General features: G+C 42.7%; 1 protein-coding gene across 2 annotated transcripts in view; it reads right to left on the reverse strand.

Annotated features, from left to right (window-relative positions):
• Positions 1–26,440, reverse strand: part of gli2a (GLI family zinc finger 2a) — a 514,880-nt gene that overhangs the window by 52,768 nt on the left and 435,672 nt on the right. For both annotated transcript variants that reach the window (XM_059970323.1, XM_059970322.1), the window contains 4 exons: positions 13,994–14,195; positions 11,709–11,922; positions 10,610–10,723; positions 4,177–4,317 (listed from right to left, as the gene is read on the reverse strand). In XM_059970323.1, the coding sequence (XP_059826306.1) occupies positions 4,177–4,317; positions 10,610–10,723; positions 11,709–11,922; positions 13,994–14,195 (671 nt within the window). The remainder of the gene's footprint in view (positions 1–4,176; positions 4,318–10,609; positions 10,724–11,708; positions 11,923–13,993; positions 14,196–26,440) is intronic.

Genomic DNA, 26,440 nt, shown 5'->3' on the forward strand with positions numbered 1-26,440 from the left:
TAGGATTTATTTATTGCATATGTATTGGAACACGCAGTGAAATATGTTATTAGCATTAATAAACAACATGCTGGGGGCAGCTCTAAGCATTGCCACATGTTCTGGCATCAAAGTGGCGTGCTCATAGTACGTGGCAGAACAACACAGAACACAAGTGGTTAGCACACACCTTACAGTACAGGTGACTCGGGTTCAGTTCCTGCCACGGCCTGTAAGGAGTTTGTATGTTCTCCCCGTGACTGTGTGGGTTTCCCTCCGGGTGCTCCAGTTTCCTCCCACAGTCCAAAGACGTACCGATGGGTAGGTTAATTGGTCATTGTAAAATTGTCCCATGATAAGGCTGGGGTTAAATCGGGGAATGCTGGGCAGTGCAGCTTGAAGAGCCAGAAGGGCCTACTCTACGCTCTATCTCAATAAATAAATAAATGAAGTTCTGCGATTGAAAGACAAGCTTTCAAAGGTGGATTTTTGGACACAGAGCTTTGCAGCCAATTATGTAATATGGCAGGAATTTACAGGGAGCGAACTCCCAGAGACAATGACAACCTTCTGTAATGAAGGAAAATGCTGGAGATACTCAGCAACGGTAGAAAGAAAAGGGGTTAATGTTTCAGCTCTAAGACCGTACTGCATAACCAAGACATAAAGAAGTAAATGCTCAATTGCAGAGACAGTTGTGGGGGTTGGGTTGGGTAGAATAAAGACACTTGCCTCTGCTCCGTTGAATCCACATGTAGTGGCTGGAAGCCCAATATGCTGTGTTATACCTTTCTAACAGAGGTCTGTGGGGAGAGCTCGGAAGACCAGATAATAGTGTAAAATGATCAGCTAGATTGATTTAGGATTAGAGGTCTGGCTGAGTGAAATGAAGTAAACTGTGTAGTGAAAGTGCTTTCCTTGCCTGGAATGTAGGTATCCGCATCCGGAATTATTTCCAGGTAGCGGACGATTTCCTTCTGACGTATTGGGAAATCGTGTACTAGGCAAGTTACAGCAGAAGAACACCAGCTCTTAACGGGAGACGGCTGGATTCGAACTCGGGAACCTCTTGCCCCAAAGTCCAGCGCTGATGCCACTACACCACCAGCCTGGAATGTACTTGGCCTTGTAAGATGGAAATGTGTGAAAGCCCGTGCTTTGCGCTGCTTCTGCATTTTTTGGATTTCCTGTGCTTTCAGGTCAGCCCATCATTTACACTGGAGAAGGACAGAAGTGTGTCGTGTTGTTGAAATTAAAACTGCCACTAGATTGCTTCCCTGCTGCAGAAAAAGTCATGAGCAATGCCTTATTAACATCAGAGGTCATGGTGCATGTGCAATCATCCAGTAAGATGCTACTATCCTTCCTTGTAGCAGTTACTGTACATAACTGGGTCAACTGATTTTGCATGGGTGAAAAAGTACTGCAGAAGTTTGCAGAGTTTCTCAAATGAAGCTTTTGGTAAAACCTGGCTGCCCAACAGCTTGTTCATATCACTGCCAAAGGCAGCTTTGCAAGGTTTGTTTTTCCTGACTGAGTCTCCAATTTCATGGCGGCAAGAAGTCAGGGCAGCCACACAGAGTTTAATTTACGGCAAATAAAATTCTGGCCAAAGAAACCGGCCAATTTTAATCATAAAAGAGAGCAACTTTTCTTCAGTTCAGCATTGAGAAGAATTCAGACCATCTGTAGACTGAAAAAGTGAAGGCAGGCTGAGACAGTGGTCTGCAGTGTGCAGTCAGAGGACTACAAAATATTGAAAGAAGTTGATAAAGTCAACAGAGGGATGCTTACGTTGACTGGGAAAGTCCCTACCTTGAGTCCTTAAATACAAAACCACCTCCAATATATCAAAACCTCTGTTTCAAAAGAAGCCTCATGTCACAGGGAATTTTAAGGACATGCAATGAACTGTCACGTGGACAGATAAAGGAAAATATTACTTGTACCTCAAGAAGAATGTAAAATAAAGGCAACAAAATAAATTCAGATGTGTTGATAAGGGGGAAGATAACACAAGGTGAAGGGAGACATGCCTGGAGCATTAACAATACCCACACTGGATGGGCTTGTATGGTCTTTACAGTGTTTTGCTTTGAGACGTGCTTTTAAGTCTATAAATTGCATTGAAGAAAGCACGTCAAATGTGGAAAAGGATGTGCTGGCATTGAAGAGGGTCCAGAATTGGTTCACAAGAATGATCCCAAGAATGAAAGGGTTAGTGTATGAGGAGCATTTGATTGCTCTAGTCCTGTACTTGGTGGAATTTAAAAGAATGAGGGAGGGTCTCACTGAAATCTACTGAATATTGAATGGATGTTCCTAATGGTGGGAGATTCTGGGACTAGAGGGCACAGCCTCAAAATATCAGGTCCCTTTGGTACAAAGATAAGGAGGAATTTTTTTCAGCCAGAGGGTGGAGAATCTGTGAAAATCATTGCCACATAAGGTGGAGGCAAAGTCATTGAGTATATTTATAGCAGAGTTTGATAGGTTCTTGATTAGTCAACTGGTGAAATGTTATGGGGAGAAGATAGGAGAGTGGGGTTGAGGGGGAAAATAAATTAACCATGATCAAATGGCAGAGCAGACTCAATGGGCTGAATGGCCTAATTCTGTTCCTATGTCTAATGGTCTTATGAAAATTCTTGCTATGTCCCTTAGCGTATGCTTGACATAATGCTGAATGTTTTCTCAAGGGTTAAGTAACTTGTATACAAAACAACAGTTCATGTTATTTGAGCAGTAGTGTTAAATGTTTGCCTAACACTAGAGGGTGGGAGAGGCCATGTCACAAATTAACTCTCTGAAACAGTAATGAGTATTTGGGATCAAATGGATATTACAGACTTTCAGAGCCAGAAAGAGGTCATTTACATCCATTGGCTGAATGGTCAGTTTCTCGTTAGGAAAAGTCTACAATACCATACTCTCTTTTCCCTGCTGTTATGGTGGGCTAATTAATCTTGTGGGTGGAGGAACGGCGAACGAAATGAAAACAATCTGTGTCCAGTCCCTATTGGTCTATGATCCCTGTGACTGTTCATTGTAAATTTAGAGGTGTCTGTTCTTTCACGTTCCCTCGTGCCTGGGCGTGGGGTGGAGGCGTGGGAAGAAGACATCTGCTCTCTGACCCTCTCTCAAGGGGCATGATCGTAGAGTTGTAGAAACCAGATGTTTGCTCTTCCAAAATTCTGGAATTTTACCGGCAAAAGCCTCATCTCTACTAATTGTAATTTCCCGAATGAAACAAAGCAGAATTCTCTTGGCTCCCATGTGGAATTAAAGTCAGGTAAATTGCTGCCAAAGGTAGTCGGGGAATTCAAGCCAAGAAGTTGATCTTGTATTAGAGGCAGCACACTTGTGTTTTAGATTCAAAGCTCCTCTCCAGAATTTGGCTGATATTTCACTGTAGTCTTGGTCTGTACAGAGGTGCTAATGTGATGGGAAACTAAGGTCCCACTTGTCCTCAGAGATCAACACTGCTCTTTGTAAATAAAAGCAATGAAGGAACTCAAACCAATTCTCAAACATCAGCAAAGTAGATTCTCTGATTCATGTATCGTTTTTTTATTTAGAGATATAGAACGGTAAAAGGCCCTTCTGGCCCAATGAGCCTGCTCTGCCCAGTAACACCCATTTAACCAATGAACCTACCACCAACCCATCTGTCTTTGGAACGTGGGAGGAAACTGGAGCTTCCAGAGGAAACCCATGTGGTCCCAGGTAGAATGTACAAACTTCTTATGGGCAGCGGCAGAATTGAGCCCAGGTCAGCAGCACTGTATCAGTATTATGTTAATCACACATGACCGTTCCATATCTTATTGCTCTCTGGTTGGATCTTGCCTCCAGAGACAGGCTGCGGTCGTTTACTCTACGTTATAGGCACCATTATGTTTCCAGAGTACTGGTGTGCATGTAAAGAGCTTTGCGATGCTCCACGGTTGTGTAAGGTGCTATATGAATGTAGAATCTTTCTCCATTCTTCATTCTCAGATAATACAACATGCCAAATTCACGCTACAGCAACCTATGTTACTAATAAATATTGAATCTGAAAATAGGGACAGTCAGTTGCATTAACAAAAGTTGCATTAAGGCCAATGAATCCCCTTTTGTGAAATGTCACAACGCCCACAGCTACCACAAAGCATTGTGCCTTTGTGCTCAGTTTCCAGCTCTGGTCCTACTCACATGCACCAGTTGCTCCTGAGTGTCATACTCCTTGCTGCAGCCTTCCCAGTGACACACCGTCTCATAAATGACTTCGGGCTCCTGTTTACAGTCATCTTTATCCAAGTCATCCTTCGCCTCAGTCAGCCCTGCCAGACGGTCCTGAGTAATTGCACGGATAATGGAAAAGAAGTGAACAAATTAAAGATGTTATGCTGAATTCAACAGTGTTTTTAACAAATCTTGTGTTCTTTAAGCCTTCCCATGTTCTGATGAATATATTTCAAAGCTCAAAGTAAATTTATTATCAAAGACATATATGTCACTTTATACAAATCTGAGATTCATCTGCTTGCAGGCAAACTCAATAAATCTAAAAAAAGAATATTAGGCATAACAGAATCAATGAAAGACCATGCCAACTTGGGCATCTAACCAGTGCACAAAAGACAACAAAACTGTGCATACACAAAAAGAAAGAAATTATAATAATAAATAAGCAATAAATATGAGAACATGAAATGAGTCCATAGGTTATGGGAACAATGCTGGGGCAAATGTAATTATCCCCTCTGGGTTCAAAAGCCTGATGGCTCAGGAGTAATAACTGTTCCTGAACCCAGTGGTGTAAGTCCTGAGGCTCCTGCACCTTTTTTCTGATGGCAGCAGTGAGAAGAGAGCATGGCCTGGGTGGTGGGGGTCCCTGATGATGGACAGTGCTTGTCTATGACAATGCTTCATGTAGATGTGCTCAATGGTGGGGAGGGATTTACATGTGATGGACTGGGCTGCATCCATTTCATTTTGCAGAATTTCCATTCAAGGTCCATCCAATGTTTGAATTAATTTCCTTTGCAAACTTACTTATCCGTCACAACTTCAAATGAACCCAATTATCCCCATCTTCTACCAGGTATATTTTTAGACATTATAGATATTATACAATTTCCCATGCGGCAATTCCTCTTTTTGGCATTCCTATGGCAAATCTCTTTAGATCCACTCCTGACTGGACACCTTTCTCCATCTGAGGGGGCCATAGGTTGAAAGGCAGTTGGCTGTGTGACAGTGTTCACAATGTCAATGCGGCCCAGTTTCAGGCTTTGATCTTCTCCTGGGAGATTTCTCATTTTTCCTTTCTCTTCCCATTCCCTTCCAACCAAATGAGATCAGGAATATCCTTTCCAAATTACAGGAATGAAATCTAAACCCTTTACTAGTTGCAATTTCAGCCAAAACTGAAAGTAACAGCTCAGATTTTAGAATGAGGAGTGTGATGCAATACTGTTCAGTTGCCCAGATGAGTCCCAGTCGTACTGAAGAAGCTCGCTACCACCCCTGGAATAAACTCGTAGAGTAACACACAAAGCGCTGGAAGATCTATGCAGGGAAAAAAAAAGTTAACGCTTCAGGCCAAGACTTTCCCATCAGGGCCCACAGTAGCTCGGACCATCGGAGTTTGGAGTTCCTTCCCGCCGTCCCGATGTCCTCTGTAATGAGTTTATAGGGCCTCCCCATGGAATGCCTGGGATTTCCCTGAGTGCTCCGGTTTCCTCCACAGTACTGGGTCGGTTGAAAGCTGTCCCATGAATACTTTGGGGATAAATTGGGGCTGTCACTGGTGGCTTGAGGGGCCCAAACAGCCCACTCCATGCTGTATCACTGAATAAAATACCAGGGCTCATGGTCCTCCATCACAAGAACACAATGGCTGTAGTCTGCACCATTTAGAAGATGCAGTGTGGTTTCTTACAAATCATGGCACAGGAACAGGTGCTTTGGCTGACCCAATCCCATTTGCCTGAACGTGGTCTTCCATTCTTTCCTCACACACACTATGCGGCAGTGTCAACCGACTCACAAGGATTAATGGACAAGGTACACGGAAGCGTTATTATCTACAGATTCCCCTTTAGAAATATATTCTTCAAAGGCTAAACCTTGGAGTTCGACACTCAACAATCCCGTTGTCTAAAATACTATAGGCAACTGTATTTACCTATCTTAGGCACTGACAGGATTAAGCACTCAATAGACAAATACAGTATCTGCTATAGGTCACCACAGCCCAGGTTCTGCCCGAAAAGAGTCTGAAGTGCATTCACATTTAGCCAATGACAGAAGATGACTTGAACTACTCCCGACTTCACAGGAACAAAGAGCCCTCTGAATGAAATGGGAAGCCATGAGCACACTTGCAATTTGTTTGAGCTAATGAAGGCATATTACCAATAAGATATTAATGCCTTTCAGATGCCAATGGTGTGTTTTTTTAAAAAATTGTCTCATTAGCGTCTGCCCACATCACAGCTGGAGATGCTTTTAGGTCATGTGCTTACTGCTGTCGACGTGCTCCAAACTTAAAACTCGTGAGATGTGGCTCCTGCCCCGAACGTGCTGACTACAGCATGTTTATCTTTCTCCGATATGCTATCTTCATCAATTTTCCCGGCCCCAGATGATTATAAACAGAGCTGTCCCCATGTATCATTCCAAAACCTGACTGGGGCTGCCTCTGGACTAAAGCAGAACAAGGAATTAGTCAAAGCTTGCGTCGTGCCACTGACAGCAAGGTATTGTATATTTCATTAAAATGTAGTGCAGGGACACTTCTTGTAGTTTAAGAGTTACGATAAAAAATGGTTTGAAAAGAAAAGGAGATAAATTGCTCTTGCTTGTAATCCTCACTCATCAGGGTAGAAGGGAGACTGGGAACTAAAGGCTTCACTGTATCAAGTTCTTGTGTCTTTGACCAGTGGCAGAGAGACTGCACTGCTGCACTTTATAACACTGAGGAGGTAACCCATTAATAACTCCAACACACAGTGTGCACCTCCAAGCACGGCAGTGCCTAGGATTTAGATTCATTCTGAAATTGCTAATACCAGCGACGACATTAGCTCTTTCTTGTGGAGAATTCTCCTCCATCAGGACATGAAATGAAAAATCCCATGAAGCAGGGACCAGTGCTGGGATCTAATTTAACACACTTTACTTGCCGAACAGGTGCATTAAAGTACAATAGGGGTGAGGAGTCTGTTTTACATTCACTGGACTTGGCAAAGGTTTTTCCGGAACTGTGACTAACTTCCATTCAGGATATTTTTTTTCACAACAGTGTTAAAATGGCCCTTTAATTCTACACATTGTTTTCTTTTTAAAAATGTAATAGTGGTTAATTATTTAGTGAACAGGGATGCATTGCACTGGAAGTTGTAGGGAGCCCGATTGGGCCTGGGGTTTGTGACATGCTGAGTGGCTATTGGAGTCCCTGATCCTCAGCACAATATAAGGTACTGATCGCAGGGCAAACATTCACACATGGCATGTGGCTCAGTTTCTGTTCTGATTGAGCACTTGCACTACAAGGATTAGCACAGCCGCGACAAATTTACCTGCAATGAGCAATGCTCCTTTATAAGTGTATAAAGCTTGAAGACAGGCAATGCAGCGTGTTACAGTGGTGCATTGGGTAGCTTAACAGATTAATAGACCCCAGAGTTAGACTAATAGGTAACATAAAAGAAGCTGGAGGAACTCAGCAGGTCAGGCAGTGTCTGTAGGGAGAAATGGACGTTTTGGGTCAAGACCCTTCAGCAAGACTAATAATCCAGTTATGATCACAAATCACTGTGGAGAAGGTGAAGTACATTAGAAAAACTATAATAAACTGGTGTCAGTAGAGTGAGAAAGCAAATGCTGGGCTGACCTAAGAAACTTCAGAAAAGAAAACCTGGATTCATCAGCTAGCTTAGACTGAACATAACTCCAAGCCCAGAGGAAAGTGTTAACTGCTTTCTAAACTTCAGTGTACTTTCTGAACTTGACCTGGCATGCAAGTATCATTTCAAAAAATGCACAGCAGTGCCTCTACTTTCTCAGGAGTTTGCACAGGTTTGGCAGTCTAGGCCATTCCCTAGCCAGGCCTTGCTCTCTTTTCACCACTGACAATTGGAAGGGGGTACAGGAACCTTAGGTCCCACACCTTCAACTATCAGGCCCCTGAATCATCGTGGATAACTTCACGCAAATCAACATAGAACTGATTGCACAACCTATGGGTCACTTTCAAATAATCAACAAATCACATTCTCAAATTTATTTATTTATTTAGCTGTTAATATTTTTTTCTCTCAGCTCAAGCTGGGAAAACCTTAGTTACAGGCATAGCCAAGCAGACTCATTTGCCAATTGCTAGGAACTTTCAAACTATTCTAATATTGTTTAGCATTGTGGCTTTCTGGAGATTTACATAAAAAAACAGTTGCAGATCTTACTATTCTGACAATGAATATTCTGTTCATGTTCCAAAATCTTTCAATTTCCTCTCTTATTTCAGCATTTTTCTGGTGTTTATCACATTGATTTCTATAAGTTATGTGAATGGCTATATCTATTAAGTAAGCTATTCTTGCTTGTTTATCCTGTATTATACATCCAAATGGTTATTATGGATTGCCCTATCTGTAATAGCAGACCAGTCATAATATAATTTATACAAATCTGACTCGAAAACTGAATCAGGCTTGTACTTATAGTAAGTTGCGATTTCTTTTATGAGTTTGTATTTTACAGCAAGATTTTGGTGAATGATATTTACCACTTGATGTGCCTGTGTCAGTAATCAGATTAAGTTAAACTGTCACAGAATCCTGTAATCTGTTGGATTGTTTCTGATTTATCTTGACATTTTCTGCATTTATCATCTTGAACTTGTTGGTCTTTTATTATGTATTTTTGACTTTTTTTGTGTGTGTTAACCACCTGGTCCGGTATTGCCAAGGAACCCTTCTGTTTCTGAGAGGGGGTCTCCAACTCTGAGCCAGGTGCTCGAGACTTTCTTGTCAACATCTAGTCTGCTCAGATCATGGGGATGTCTTCCATGGAGAATCATGCTCTTCCATTGGTTAACTTTTCTTCTGTAGTGATCATTTCCTCATTTTTCAGGGTTGTGCTCTCATTTAAGTTTAGTGGTGTGTGCTTCCTATCAGAATGGCATATGTTCACATGGAGTATTAAATCCTTTTCTTGGTGATGAATGTATATCCTTAGAAGTTTTATCTGACTGTTGTGTAGATTTTTAATGTATGTTATTCTTCTTCCTCCTTCTGTCCTAGGCAGTGTTACTCTATTTACATTAATATTGTATTTTCATTATTTCTCAGCTCAAGCTGATAAAACCTGAAGTACAGGCATAGTCAAGTGCACTATTTACTATTTACTTTTGTTATTAATTAGTATTTTAGTCTTTTTTGTATTTGCACAATCTGTCTTCTTTTGCACATTGGTTGTTCGTCAGTCTTTGTGTACTTTTACATTGATTCTATTGTGTTTCATTGTTCTACTGTGAATACCTGCGAGAAAACAAATTTCAGGGTAGCATATGGTGACATACACCTATTTTGATAATACATTTATTTTGAACCGGTTAGCCAGTTGTGTTATCAACCACATGGTATATAATAAAACCTGACTTTACCAGTGATTCCCAAAATCTGCAAATGGGAAACCGAGAGAAAGGACAAAATATCGTACCTCTTAGTTTGAGAATAGAGGCATTAATAAAAGTTTGGAATAACAAAAGGAGAGACTAAAAGATCTAATGAAACAGGAAAAGCTACACAGGCTGGGAATTCCCTTCCTGAGAACAGAGAAGACTGTGTGACAGACAGGGTTTCTACATGTGAAATGAGTTAACATTTATGTGGGAAACCAGAATCAGGGACTGTAAATACAAACTGTTACTGATAAATCCTACAGGAAATGATGGGGTATCTCAGTGAAACCAATTAATTGGAAGAAAGAAAGGAATTTCATTGAAACCTCTCGAATATTGAAAAGCCAGAATAGAATGGACATGGGAGATGTTTCTTTAGTGGGGGAAGTTGAGGGCCAGGGGACATAGCCTCCAAATAGAAGGATGTCCCTTTAGTACGGAGATGAGAAGGAATTTCTTTAGCCAGAGGGTGCTGAATCTGTGGAATTCATGCCATTGGCTGTGGAGGCTAAGCACTGGGTGTGCTTAACTGGAAGTTGATAGATTCTTTATTAGTAAGGACATGGAAGGTTATGGGGTTGAGGGGGATAATCATTCAGCCAAGATAGAATGGCAGAGAAGACTCTAGTTGCTGAATGGCTTAATCCTGTTCTTAAGTCTTATGGTCTTACGGACTTATGGAAATTCTGTACAACGTGTTTTAGCCAGGCAGAGATATCCTATCACAAGGATTATTTGGGGTAAATGGGATATGTGTATTAAAGAGAAATAATACCAAAAAGTATCTTTTGATGGCACTGGATGAAGAATGTGGGAGATGGCCATTGTGGAGCATTAAGCTCTTTGTATTCCAGTTGGGTTGGGTGTCCTTGCGTAACTTGATTAATCAGTTTATCTGGATTAAGGTTTCACTGGGTGGAGGTAACACACATCTCATCCATCTCATTACTTGCTCACCTCAGTGATGGGAGAGACAGTCCGTGGGCCTTCCACTTCACTTTTAACTTTGGTGCGTTTGTTGATCAGGGGGTCCACGGTGCTGCTCACAGCAGACTCTCCACTCAGTTTGCTCTGCAGAATAAACAGCAGGCCGTGTCAAAAGCTTCAATGTACATCACAAGAAATTTATCCTTGGTCACATCTGCAAAAAGTCTGATACTGATCTCAGCGTTTGAAATGGGTCCTACAGAAGATAAAATCAAATCATGTATATTCTACCAAATTGTGCACTTCGAGCCTGTGACCGAAGAAAATTATATTCACTAACAATTTTTCACTTAACTTCTTTATCGTTATCCATTCCTCATAAGGAACTGATGCAAGGTCTCGACCCAAAATGCAACCATCCTTCTGCCCACTTAGATGCCTGACTGAACCATGAGTTCCTTCAACAGCTTTGTTTTGGCTTTATAAGGAACTGATAGGCTCAGAAAAGATATCTGCTTTCAAAGACACAAAGAAAACTGGGCAAGGTTGTTAATGATGTACTCAGCAAATTTAAAAAAAACATCAGTGCTGGGGGATGAAACACCATCGCATTATCTGCAAAACAAACCTACCTTCAACCTCATAGCCTTCCCCTCAACCCAAAGCTTATACTGTCTACCTGCATAGGTGAAGGAATGTCTCAGGGAGATGTCAGAGGTAGGATTTTTCTTACCACAGAGACTGGTAAGTACCTGGCATGCCCTGCCAGGGTGCTGGTAGAGGCTGGCACATTAGGGACATTTAAGAGACACTTAGATTGGCAGATGGAGGAAACAAAAATGGAGGGTAATGGGCTATGTAGGAGGGAGGGTATAAATTAATAATCAGTAGCTTTATATAGGTCAGCACATCGTGGGCTAAGGGCCTGCCTTGTTCTATGTTCCATAAGATTTTCATTCCCACAACAGACCAACTTTTACAGGTTCTTGAATGATTTTAACTTAAAGATCTTCACACGTTTGTGAGGAGTCGTGTCTGGATCTTTATATGGAAAATGTAATGGATTTCATTTCCTCTTGGGCAAGATCTTCAGCCGATCACGCAGCACCCAGAACGAGTTGCTACTTACCTGAGAGACCTCAGAAGAGGCATTGTTGGCTTGAGTGGGTGGCAAAACTGCAGACGTGCTGGACAAGTGCTGTCGTGGGGCGAAGGGTGGTGATGGCTGGATGAGGGGTGGAGTGTGGCCGAATGCGGAGTTCAGGGTGCGTTGCTGGTTCAGTATCTGCTGGTGCATCTGGATGGTCACTGGGTTGATTGGGTGAGGAAAACTGAAAGCTGGGCTGAAGGTAGACAAGAATTATTGGAACCTGCAGTGCAAAATGGTTTTACGCAGACAGTAAGGAAATGTACATACTGATAAGATACTGAATCTCTCCTTGTTCAATGCTATTGCTAAATGAACATCTCACCTCTTTAAAAGTTTTAATATGGTGTCAAACAAATACTTTTAATAAAATGTTTAAATAAAATCTGTTAGTATCTGCCAACCAAAACATTAGAAGAAAATAATTTTAGGAGATGTCATCGTCACTTTAGGGATAAAAACAGAACCCCCAAAATGTATTCAAACTTATTGCATTCTTTTGGCAAAAATATAAATGTGGTGAGTTAACCCTTACATATATTAGGCCTCTCCTGTTCAGCATCCATCCTGAGCTTTAAAGGTTGAAAATTAGTTTTATTTCGAAGCATACAGTGAAATGTGTTGCACAGCATCACATCAGATCAGTGAGGACTGCACTGGGCAGCCCCCAATTGTTGCCACACTTCCGGCGCCAACAAAGCATGCCCACAGGTCACTAACCAGAAGAGTTTGTATGTGAGAGGAAACCAGTGCATCGGGAGGGAATCCACACAGTCATGCAGAGAACATACAGACTCCTTACAGATGGTGGCAGGAATCGAACATTGATCTTCCAGCTGCTGCTATATAGCCTTACGTTAACTGCTACAGTATATCATGCTGCTAACAGCTTGGATGGCATAGTGCAGAGGGAACAGCAACAGAATGCAATTTAAATACCACAACACAGGTACATGAGCAATTTCTATTGTTTGTAATTACCCAAATGCAAACCATCTAGTCTCATTTACAATTGGCTAGTATGCAGACCCTTGACTACTTGGGAAAAGTGGAAATGCATTTCTAAAAACCACAGTCACAAACTCATGATTTATACGCCATTACAGATTATACATAACACTTCTTATTTCTTAACTTTCCATCTATTTCTCTACTCTTCCGCCAACTCTACCATTGTTTGCAAACAATGGGCAAGTTTTATTTCCAGCCAATTCTTAGTTAGTGCAATACATTTGTACTGGTAGGTAATTAACACCACTTCAGCTCTGAAGAAATAAGTCCCCCAAATGATTCTGTTGTCAGTGCCTGAAACAGACTGACCCCAGGCTTTAAAACTGACACATGTTATCTGCAGATTTCAGATGATCTTGAACTGTAATGTTGACTGCCACTTCCCTCTACAGATGCCGCTTCACCCATTGAGTTCCTCCAGCATTTTTCTTTATTCTGAATTTGTTTACAGAAATGGTCCATACATTAAATTTACTGTGACAATTCATTTTGCTACAATCAACTGAATTTTCTTCATGAAGTGGCGGCTATTATTTTCAACTTGAAACAACCAATAGCCAACTCACTGCCATGTGAAAGTGCCTGGGATTAAACTACACTCCTTGAAATTTGATCAGGCAGTTTTAAAAATAAAAGCATCCTGCCTTTGTTAGAGTGGAAGAGACCAGGAGTTAAACATTCCTATATCATTTGGCCTTTTAGAATTGGAATCAGAATCATGCTTATTATCAGTATCATATGTGACGTGAAATGTATTATTTTGCAGCAGTAGTCCTGTGCAAGTATATAAAATTACTATAAATTGCAAAATAAATAAATAGTGCAAAAATGTTGTGTTATAAACATATTACAGTAATAAGCAATGTACCCTGTAAGAAACTTAGCGGGTGTATATCAGCAAAACATTGGCTTGAATCCCTGGGTGTTCCCTATAATGTTGATCTGCCTACCCTGTCACGTATCTGAGAAATCTGAGTTCTCCTTGGATAGGCCTGCATTATGAACTTATGACCCCTGGTAATCAGGGCTTTTTAGTTCCTCGTCCTATATGCTGACGTGAATAAGAGGAGTTACTGCTGAGAGATGTGTCTGACTGGGATGCAGCCAGCATGACAATCACTCGTCATGACTTGAAGACTACACGCTAATTACCCATATGCAGACCATCCAGTCTCAATTACAACTGGTCATCATGTAAAGCCTGGTCTGCGCCGGGGGGGGAAAAGTGAATGGCTGTTGGCTGCTGAAGGACTCACCTGATTGCACCTGCTGACAGATGCCCGTATGAGCCGCTGGCTGCCGAACTGCTCCGCGAGTTGTTGATGTAAGCCACCAACGAGTTGGGGGATGTTCTGATCATAGTCTGTAGATCAATGCTGGCATCGGAGAGCGGGGAGATGGACAGGGCTCTCTTCCTGCTCATCCTCGGGGCTGGGCGAGGACTGGAGAACCTTGACACTACGTAATGGAAAGAGGAAAACATCAGGAAGACAAACCAAATCCGTCCCGCTTCCACCAAATTTTTTATTTGGCGACCGCAGCTGAAATGAATCTGATAAATTGGAACTTCTCAATATTTTACAATGCAGTTTAAAGGCCTGGAACACAGAAATCACACCAGTTCTATCAAATCTGTGCTTTCAATCTCACACAAGCTGAGTTTACAAGAAATCAACCATTTAATTAAAATGAAATGGCACCTCATAAAAATCTTTCCCTTCTTAATCTTTGCTACTTTTATACTTAGTGCCTTTTCTGCTTGATTTGCACCTTTATTCTGACTCAGTTACACAGCAGTTGTCGTCCAAGGCAAGCACGACTGAGCAATTTCAGACGGACTGTTAACTGACAGCAGAACTGTAATCAATATGATTAAGCACTCTGATAAGAGATGTAGCAGTGGCACCCTACATCTGGAATTCCCAGCTCTTGCTTCACAAGTTAGCCATGCCACATGTAAAACTGCCCACTGTTTTTTTAACTATATAACTTGAATTTGGGCTTTGTGCTGAGAATAGTTACTTCTAAAATAAATAAAATCGAAGTACGTAAAGGCTTAAGGATAAGTCATGCTCTTTCTGTGCTATTTATAACAAATCTACTGTAATATGAGGCAACAAGTAAACTTCACTGATTTACCAAAAATATCAACCAGATTCATATCTTCTACCTGAAGCATTTGCACAACTGTGACATTTTTGCAGTATAGAGCAAATTATATCAATGAAAATAACACTAAAATGGATGTCTATAGCTTATTGCTGAGAGCCTGGTTTCAGAGAGCAGTGCGAACAGATCTCTCTCTCTCCCCCCAATCTCATCCTCCCTCTCCCTCCTTCCCTCTCTCCGTCCCCATCTCTCCCTCTCCATCTCTGTGTGTCTCTCTCAGTTTCCCTCTCCCTCTCAAGAATGAGTGCAAAGGGTGAATGCTCTCAATGCTCTTCCCAGGGTTGGAGAACCAAGGTCAACAAGCCGGCATAGGTTCATGGCGAGAGGGTAGAGATTTAACAGGAACTGAGTGACAGCCTTTTTTACACAGTGGAATGGCCAGCCTCAGGAATTGGTTGAGGCAGGTTCAATAACAACATTGGGAAAGGAAAATGTGGACAGATGGACAGATACAGATGCAGGAAAGGTTTGGAGGTTTTTCAGCCAAATGCTGGCCCATGAGATTAGCTTAGATGAACACTTTGGTTAGCATACTCTAGTTGGGCTAAATGTCCTGATTCCATGCTGTATGACACTGACTTAGGGACAGGCAGGTGGTGGCTTGTGGTCTTATGTTTCCAATTGCTAATGAAGTGATAATAATAATTCTTTGTGTTTCTGTGGCAATAAAGGACCAGGTGGTTAATGCAAAATATTATCAAAAATGCATAATAAAAGACCAACAAATGCAAGACAATAAATTCAGAAAATGCCAAGAGAAACTAGACACAATCCAACATATTACAAGATCCTACAGCAGTTTAACTCAAACTGATTACTTACACAGGAACAATCAAGTAATATCTAAAACTGGTATCATCTCAAGGTCCCGTCACAATAGCATTGAACAATTAGGCTTCCGGAAAACCACAATACTAAACATCACTAGAATAGTCCAAAAGTTCCTAGCAATTCTGAAATGAGTCTGTTTGTCAGGTTTGACCAGCTTGAGATGAGAGAAAAAAAACAGTCATAATAATGCTCCTGTAGGGTTCAAAGGAGAAGGAACAGCAACTGGGCCACCGATACATTGTGAATGATTCCTCTAACTCACCAATAACAATGCTGGGGGAGCTTTGGCAGAAGGACCTTAATCCTGGCAAGTGTGAGGTTATGGGAAATCACAGAAGTAAACAGTAGGGGGCTACAAAGCACTGAGAAGTGTTGGGGTTCAATTCCATTTTTATCTGTAAGTAGCAACGCGTGTAGATGGGATTGTGAAGAAGGCCTCTGGCCTGCTTACCTTCATAGTTTGGGGGCACAGAGTATAAAAGTTGAGATGTTACATTGCATCTTTACAAAACACTGGTTAGGAAGCAGTACTTCTAGGCAGTGATGGTCACCAACAATAGAATAATGTGGTAGAGTTGGAGCAAGTGTGGAGGAAATTCAACAGGATATTGCCTCGACTGACATCAGGGGGGTTCAAAGGAGGTTCACAAAAATTATTCTGGGATTGAAAAACCTATCATATGAGGAGTGTTTGATAACTCTAGGCCTGTATTCACTGGAATTCAGAAGTTTGAGAGGGGGATCTGATTGAAGCCTATCAAATATTGAAAGGCCTCAACAGAGTAGATGTGGAGAGAATGTTTCCTAAGGCCAGAGGACACAGCCTCAGAATATTGGGACATCCGATTAGAACAGAGATAGGGAGGAATTTCTTTAGCCAGAGAGTGATAAATCTGTGGAATTTGTTGCTAGAGGCGGCTGTGGAGGCCAGGTCACTAGGTGTATTTAAGGCAAAGGTTGACAGATTCTTGATTAGTCTGGGCATGAAGGGTTACAGGGAGAAGGCATGAGACTGGGACAGAAAGGGAAAAATGGATCAGCCATGATGAAATGGTGGAGCAGACTCAATGGGCCAGAAAGCTCAATTCTACTCCTCTATCTTATGGTCTTATGCACTGGAGGAATTTAGTTATGGATTAGCTTGTTTTCCCTGACTGAAGAATGCTGAGTGGTGTATAAAATTAAAAGATAAGACAGATAGTCAAAATCCATTTTCCCTTGTGGTGCTATCAACAACAAGAGGGCACAGGTTTATTTAATTATTTTATTTAGCTATTCTGCATGAAGTGGGCCTTCCGCCCCTTCGAACTGAGCTACTACAGATGCCCATGCCAAACCCGATTAACCCTAATCTAATCACGGGACAATTTACAGAGACTGATTAACCTACCCGCTTAGTCTTTAGCCTGTGGGTGGAAACCAGAGCCCGTGGGGAAAACCCATACATTCCACAGGGAGGATGTAGAGAGTCCTTACAGAACGGCATCAGAATTGAACTCTGAACTCCAGAAAGCCCTGCGGAATAAGAGCATCGCGCTAACCGCTATGCTACTTTGGCGCCTGAAGTTTGAGAGCAAGGAATTTTAAAGGCGATTTGAGAATAAGTGGTTGATACCTGGAACTTGCTGCCAAGGTAAGGTGGTGCAATTGGCTCCAATCATTCTGCATAAGACACATTTAGATAAGCACTTGAATGGGCAAGGCATGGAACGATCTAGAACTAATGTAGGCCACTGAGATAGTGTAGATCAGGGGTTCTCAAACTTTTTTATGCCCTGGACCACTACTGTTAACCAAAGGGTCTGTAGACGTCAGGCTAGGAAGCCCTGATGTAGATGGACAATTAGGTCTTCATAGACATAATGGACTGAGGGGCTTGCTTCTGTGTTGCACAACTTAATTATGTATGAGAATCCCACCGACAACTGACAAACATATTGAGGAGGTCGGTAAACACAGCTTCTTTGGTTGCAGACAGTAGATTTAAAATTGGTTGTACAATATTTTTTTTAGCCCTTCATGGGATGTAGAGAACTGCATTTAATACAGTTAAACACGCAATTAAGAAAGCCACCAGCACCGCCTAACGTGCAGGTTCCCGGTTCCCATCTGGTAGTTGATGTAACATCTACTGGCAATCTTGCTCGAAGTGTTGTCCGTTCCAGGTTGCCCCGGAAGCAAAGCCACAGGTAGGAGTCTATCATATTGGTGCACTCAGAGTTACATCGAGGACAGGCCGGGTAAAGGTGGTATTCTATTCTCTTCAACACATTTGTGCAACAAGCAGACCCTCACAACAACCAAGTAACTCATATTTGTCCTTAACTGTCCTTCACTGAAAATTTCCAATGTATTTACGTTCCTGGAATTAACTTCTCCAGTTACCATAGTGGGATTAAAAAGCACTGACTAAAGGAGGTGGAGCTAAGCAATTATGACGCCCAACGATGACTCCTTTGCTTGCATCTTTGAAAAGAGTTCTATTTCCATCTTTAATACCCCTATTTTCCTCTTTCAGAGTTCTTTTGAAGACCCTGACCTGGAGTTACACGCTGACTACGGTTCTTTGCGGGAATGGGGCTCACTCTTGGGGTTCCACAGTCGGCCGTTATTCTGCAGGACAAAGGATTGGCCTAAGATTTCAGCTCGGATTCAGAATCCTGGGATCTCGAGGAACTGGAGATGGGCGGATCGAGGGTCGGTGTCGCCACAGGAGACCCGTGTGTCGTTGGGGGAGTCGGAACATCGGCTGTGTGCCTGGGGTCCTTGCGATTTCCAAGCACAGAGCTCGAAAAAAGTGACGTAACGGACTTTTAGCATCATAAACCAGCCAATTGTTTACCATCTCTCCCCTCTTGCTGGAAAATGGAGTCACCTCTTTCTCCCATATTAGGAGAGGGAGAGGGAGGGAGGGAGAGAGAGAGAGAGAGAGAGAGAGAGAGAGAGAGAGAGAGAGAGAGGGAGGGAGAGAGAGGGAGAGAGAGAGAGAGAGAGAGGGAGGGAGAGAGAGACTGCAGCATGTTGAATTATCAGGTGAACAATGTAGTCTTTGGGGTAACTGCGAGTCTGTGTCTTTGCTATTGCTTTGCTCATGCTTGAGCGCTGGTAGCAGGTGTGCTTTATTTTTGCCGATGGGGTGAGGAGGGATTGTTGCTTGCTGCCGCTTACGCACAGGAGGGAGGGGAGCTGGGGGGGCTTTGGGTTTCTAACATTTAACTGTCATTCATTCTTTGGGGCACTCCTCTGTTTTTGTAGTTGGTTGTGAAGAAAAAGCATTTCAGGATGTATATTGTATACATTTCTCTGACATTAGATGTATCTTTGAAAACTTTGAACTGAATTGACTTTATTTCACATACAAGAGGAATAAAAATCTTTACATTAGGTCTCTGTCTGAATGTGCAATATGTAATCATAGTAATTTATAATAAATTATAATAAATAGAACAGTCAATGTAACAAAGAAATACACTCAAATCAGTGTGAGTTAATCAGTCTGATGACCTGGTGGAAGAAGCTGTCCTGGAGCCTGTTGGTCCTGGCTTGTATGCTGTGGTACCGTTTCCTGGATGGTAGCAGCTGGAACAGTTTGTGGTTGGGATGACTCAGGTCCCCAATGATCCTTTGGGCCCTTTTATCACACCTCTGGATGAATGATTTCATCCTCTGGATGAATGATTTAAAGTTCTGGTACTAGTCCAAAGAGTTAGCCACAGCACCACTGATGAAGGATCATTCCGCTTTTCAGTATTAAGGAGGGGAAATGAGTCAAAATTTTGACTAATACTGCAAGTTTGGCATCAGTTGTACTTTTCCTCAAAGCCTATTAAGTAATATAGTGGATGATTAAATAGGTACAACAGTAATTCTTTGTTTGGTGAGGAGCTTCAAATATATGTTTCAAAGTTTGCGTAGGAGGGTCCCACCCTTGATTACTGGTAAGGGTCCATCTCATTAAAAAAAGGTTGGGAACCCCGATCTGGATATTATTATTCATTCGATCAATCGTTTCTGGCCTTCCTTCTGTATCGGGTTTGCTGTTGTCTCATTTTGATATGCAGACTATCTGTTGTGCACTGCAGAAGCCTCAGTATATAAAAACTGAAAATTCATAGCTTTGTCCATTTACAAGTGGATCACCTCATGGAAAGCACCAGTGATATATTTCCAAACTAAAAGCTGTGGATGAACCGAGGGTACGTCGTCTGCTGAAGGCTAGATCTGTGGCATTCAAGTCTGGCATCCCAGGCCTGTACCAGAAAACCAGGTATGATTTGCAGAGGGCTATTTCAAGGACGAAGAGTCAATTTCGAACAAGTTTAGAGATGACATTGGATGCATGGCAACTCGGGTAGGGTCTGCAAGACATTACCTCCTACAAAGTGAAAGCAAATAGCATGAATGGCAGCCATGCTTCACTACCAGATAAACTCAACGCGTTCTATGCACGCTTTGAAAGAGAGAATACAACTACAACTGTGAAGATCCCTGCGATGACCCTGTGATCTCCGTCTCAGAGGCCGATGTTAGGCTGTCTTTAAGACAGAAGGTCCCGATGGAGTACTCGGTAAGGCTCTGAAAACCTGTGCCAACCAACTGGCAGGAGTATTCAAGATCATTTTCAACCTATCACTGCTATGGGCAGAAGTTCCCATTTGCTTGAAAAAGACAACAATTATTCCAATGCCTAAGAAGAATAATGTGGGCTGCCTTAATGGCTATCACACCATGGCATTCACATCAACAGTGATGAAATGCTTTGAGAGGTTGGTCATGACTAGACCGAACTCCTGCCTCAGCAAGGACCTGGACCCATTTCAATTTGCCTTTCGCCACAATGGGTCAATGGCAGATGCAAGCTCAATGGCTCTCCACATGGCTTTAGACCACCTGGACAACACAAACACCTACATCAGGATGCTGTTCATCAACTATAGCTCAGCATTTCATACCATCGTTCCCACAATCCTGTTTAAGAAGTTGCAAAACCTGGGCCTCTATACCTCCCTCTGCAATTGGTTCCTTGACTTCCTAACCTGTGCAGTTTGGTGCTAACATATCCTCCTCACTGATGATCAACACTAGTGCACCTCAGGGTGTGTGCTTAGCCCACTGCTCTACTCTCTATATACACATGACTGTGTGGTAGGCATAGCTCAAATACCACCTAAAAATTTGCTGATGATATAACCATTGTTAATAGAATCTCAGGTGTGATGAGAGAGCATACAGGAGTGAGATATGCCAACAACCTGGTACTCAATGTCAGTAAGACGAAAGAGCTGATTGTGGACTTCAGGAAGGGTTAGATGAAGGAACACATACCAATCCTCATAGAGGGATCAGAAATGGAAAGAGTGAACAGCTTCTAGTTCCCAGAGGATCTAACCTGGTCCCAACATATTGATGTAGTTATAAAGAAGGGAAGACAGCAGCTATACTTTATTAGGAGTTTGAAGAGATTTGGCATGTCAACAAATATACTCTAAAAATCCTAAAGTTGTACAGTGGAGAGCATTCTAACAGGCTGCATCACTGTCTGGTATGGAGGGGCTACTACACAGGACTGAAAGAAGCTGCAGAAGGTTATAAATCTAGTCGGCTCCATCTTGGACACTAGCCTACAAAGTACCCACAGGACATCTTTGGGGAACGGTATCTCAGAAAGGCAGCGTCCATTATCAAGGACGTCCTGCACCCAGGGCATGCCCTTTTCTTACTGTTACCATCAGGTAGGAGATCCAGAAGCCTGAAGTCACACACTCAGCGATTCAGGAACAGCTTCTTCCCCTCTGCCATCCGATTCCTAAATAGACATTGAAGCTTTGGACACTACCTCACTTTTTTTTTTATATACTATATTTCTGTTTTTGCATGTTTTTTAATCAATTCAATAAACATAGTTGATTTACTTGTTAATTTATTATTATTATGTTTTATTTTTTTCTCTCTCTGCTATATGATGGTTTGCATTGAACTGCTGCTGCTAAGTTAACAAATTTCACGTCACATGCCGGTGATAATAAACCTGATTCTGATTCTGAACTGAGAATCACAATCCATTTACAACTCTGATTGTTCTTGCCTCGGTAACACTGATGCCAGTTTGAGGCTCAGGCAGCTCCGCTGGTCAGGCCACGTGTCTTGCATGGACAATTCTGACCGAAAGCAGACCTCTAAGGAGAACTCTCTCAGGGCAAGAGAGATCGTGGTGCCCCGCGCAAGAGGTACAAAGACCAACTTAAGCAGCAGCTCTCTCAGGCAACTTTCGAGGTAAACGAGTGTCAGCAGCTGGCCTGTGATGGAAAGGCTGATCCACAGAGGAACTTTGAGGGGTCCAGAAGAGCGACTGCTGAAGGGAGGCAGAGAAGCAGGAAGGATCCTACTACCCCAGCACCTGCATTCCAGCTGTTTCCATGCCCCCTACTGTTCCAGAGGCTGCAGATCCAGTATTTTCCTCCACAGTCACCAACAATCGTGCCATTGCTCCTGAGGGCTCTTCTTCCCTCCTGATCTTGGCAAGCGAAGAACAAGCCATCGTCAACGATTAAAGGAAAACTTTGCTGGACAATCCATACAGATGTGACACCATGGTACATTTTATTTATTTCATTTTTTTTATTTTAGAGATACAGTGCGGAATCGGCTCTTCTGGCCCTTCGAGCTGTGCTGGCCAGCAATCCCCAACAACCCCCAATTTAACCCTAGCCTAATCACTGGACAATTTCCAGTGACTAATTACCCTATCATCGGTACATTGTAGGACTGTGAGAGAAACCCCATGCATTCCTATGATCTCCTTACAGAAGATGCCGGGATTGTACTCCGAGCTGTAATGATGCTCGCTAACTGCAATGCTACTGTGGTGCCCTCTTCAACAACGATAGTTTGCACTTACAAATAAGTCCAATATAAAGACTGGTTAAACAACTTTGGATATACAGGAGCAACACAAGTGAATCTGCAGATGCTGAAAATAAATAAAAAACACAAAATGCTGGCAGAACTCAGCAGGCCAGACAGCATCTATGGGAGGAGGTAGTGACGACGTTTCGGGCTGAAACCCTTCATCAGGAGTGAAGTAACATGGGATGGTCGAGGGGGGGATGAGAAGTGGGGGGAGGGATAAAGTAGAGAGCTGGGAAGTGATAGGCTGGAGGGAAATGAGCTGGGGGAAGGTGGAGAATTATGGGAAATAAAAGAGAAAGAAAGGTAGGGCTGGGGGGAGAGATTATAATGAGGGGGGGAAAGAGAGAGAAAGAGAACCAGACTAAAATAATAGATAGGAATGGGGGTAAGGGGGGGCAGGGGTATCAACGGAGGTCTGTGAGTTGGATGTTCATGCCGGCAGGAAGGAGGCTACCTAGGCGGGAGATAAGATATCACTTCCCAGCTTTTTATTTTTTTTCAGATGTACAGAATATTGTCACATCATAGAATCAGGCAGGACAAGATCTTGTCAGGCCTAAAGAACTAGAGAAAGAATATGGTACAGAAACTTATTCCTGATCAATTGTGGTGAAACATTAGTTATCTCTGTGCTTTGAACACTGTCAGAAATTGACTCCATTGAACTCAAACTGAATGGATTTCAGAGGCAAATTCCAGCGTGCTGATGTTACTTGATAATGTTAACTGACAGGGAACAGATTTCTAGGCACACCCAATTTATCCTCCTCCCCACCAGCCCTGCGATATTTTCTTCCGCATGTCCAAATCTCTTTTCAGAAGTTCCACTCAAATCTGTTCCACCACCCAGTCAAGCAGTGCGTTTCAGATTACAACAACCCTTTGCATTAAAAAATAAACTCATCTTCCTTCTGGTTCTTTTCAGCAATTGATCGAAATTTACACTTAAGTGGGCATCCAATCTGAGCTGCTAAAAAGCAGAGTGCTAAAGTCACAGTGATTGCGGGATGACTGAATGAACACTGTTTGCAAGTCTTAAAAAATGAGAGAACCTGTTTAAAAAAAACCCACAAGACATATATTTTCCAAATTTGCATTCCCACAGTCCTCTGCTTTCTATGGCCTCAGAGACGCAAGTTGGATTTGGCAGTCATATTTATCTCTGTTACCCCTCTCCTCGGGGGATCTGTATTTATTAATGTGCCACTTCCCATGATAAATTACTAAATAGAAAGAAAAGCCTTGTACTCATTTCTCCCCCCATTTCCTGTGATTTATGTCCATGATGACTGCTCAGACATTGGCCCCCATTAATTTGCAAGCAGCGTTGTGACGTCCTCTACCAGCCTGAGTTTATTGGTGTGTCTACTGGTCGGCTGAGCAAGTGTAAACCTAATCAGTAAAGCTCTGTTGGCTAATGTCAGGTTTAGTAGAGCAGTCTAGGACCTTTCCAACACATAGCCAGTAACAGGCATTTGATTTGCGTCTCTTCTAATTTGGACCCTGCAGGACCCCTTCGACAGTCTCGAGCCATTATGCTGAGAGGACTAAAGACTGCAAGTATTTAGAGAGGAGCGACAGTTTGTGGGAGATTAAAATGGAAAGCAGCAAGAGCTGGAATGCTGAAATTACAGCAGGAGCCCCTAGAAATTTGCAGCAAATCACTCAGGGAGGAAGTTAGGATAATTTCTTGGGTTTGTCTTTTGATGCCACTGTGTTAGCCCTTTATTTCGACTCTTACATAAGAAAGTTGCAGCAGATGTTGGCCATTCAGCCCATCAAATCTGGCCCACTGTACACAGCTAACATGGCTGATCTGCCCCAGGACTTCTCTCCACTTTGGTGCCAGTTCCCCATAGCCCTTAATTCCCTGATCTTTCAAAAATTAATCTATTTCTTCTTTAAATACCCACAATGATCCAGCCTCCAAAACCCTCTGGGATAGGGAGTTCCTAAAAAACCATTCCACATGCACCAAGAGAAGAAGCTTCTCTGCACTTCCATCCTAAATGGCTGCCCCCTCACCTTGTAGCTCTATCCCTTTGGTTAATGATATTTACTAATTTTCTTTTACTGTGTTCAAAGTAAATTTATTATCAAAGTCACTATACACAACCCTGAAATTTATTTTTTGTTGGCATTCACAGTAAATACAAAGAAACATGATAGGATCAATGACAATCTACACTCAAAGAATGACAAACAACCAAGGTGCAAAGCAGAACAAATAGTGCAAATACAGACCGAAAAACAAAACAATAACAATAATAGTTACAGTACTGTGCACGAGTCTTGGGGACATATTTAGAGCTATGGTACACAGTACTATAAATAAGTAATAAATATTGTTGAGAACATGAGTTGCAAACATGAGAAAATCTGCGGATGCTGGAAATCCAGAGCAACAACCACAAAATGCTGGAGGAACACAGCAGGTCAGGCAGCAGCTCTGGAAATGAATAGGCAGTTGGCACTTTGGGCTGAGACCTCTCCTCATGTGAGGGAACACTTCACCTGCAAATCCGTCCATTGTATCCGATGTTCCGGCTGTGCGTCCTCTGCATTAGTGAGACCTGTCGTAAACTGGGGACCGCTTCGTTGAGCACCTCCACACCAGCCGCTACAAATGGCCAAACAATTTAGTTCCTAATCTCATTCCCGTTCCAATGTTATGGTCCATGGCCTCCTCTTGTGCCACCCTCAGGGTGGAGGAGCAGCACCTTATATTCTGTCTGGCAGCCTCCAATCTGATGGCAAGACTATCAATTTCTCCTTCTGGTAAAAAAAAATCCCCCCCCCCCCTCCACTCTGCCATTGAACTGCTTCTTACCAGCCTATTATTTCCCCTTGGGTCCCGTCCTCCTTCTGTCCACTCACCTCTCCCCTCAGATTCCTCCCATTCCAGCCTTTTACCTTTCCTACCCAGCTGGCTTCACCTATCACCTTCCACCTAGCCTCCTTCCCCTCTCCCCCCCCCCCCCGCCTATTTCTTCTCAGTCCTGAAGAAGGGTCTCGACTCGAAATGTCGACTGTTCATTCATTTCCATGGATGCTGCCTGACCTGCTGAGATCATCCAGCATTTTTTGTCTGTTGCTTTGACCATGAGTTGTAGGGCCCTTGAAAGTGAATTCACAGGTTGTGGAGTTCTGTGTTGAGGTGAGTGAAATTATCCACCCTGGTTCAGTAGCCTGATGGCTGAGGGGTATTTACAGAAGAGACAGAGAAATGAGATGGGAAGGTGAAGGTAGGTGCAGCCCATGGATAAATTATCTTTGCTTTTTGGAGCAAACACGAGGAAATCTGCAGATGCTGGAAATTCAAACAACAACACACACAAAATGCTGGTGGAACACAGCAGGCCAGGCAGCATCTATAGGGAGAAGTGCTGTCGACGTTTCAGGCCGAGACCCTTCGTCAGGACACTCTACAGGGAGAAGCGCTGTCGACGTTTCTGACGAAGGGTCTCGGCCCGAAACGTCGACAGCGCTTCTCCCTATAGATGCTGCCTGGCCTGCTGTGTCCCACCAGCATTTTGTGTGTGTTGTTGTTTGTTTTTTGGACCTTGTCACAGTGCTGACCCTGACAAGTTTTCCTCAAAGTGAGAGCAGGATTTGAGATCACATCTACATGTTCCAGGTGAACTGCTGAAGACTGATACCTTGCAGGGGAGCCCTATGTTGAGTCTGTTTCAGATTCCAGCAGCAAATGAGCTGAACCCTGGAGAGGGGTGGAGACCTACAAGGAAGGCCAAGAGAGCCACTACAGAAGGAATAAGGTGGGGGTGTAGGGAGAG

Source organism: Hypanus sabinus, chromosome 5 (genome assembly GCF_030144855.1).
Source record: "Hypanus sabinus isolate sHypSab1 chromosome 5, sHypSab1.hap1, whole genome shotgun sequence".
NCBI classification, from domain to species: Eukaryota; Metazoa; Chordata; class Chondrichthyes; order Myliobatiformes; family Dasyatidae; genus Hypanus; species Hypanus sabinus.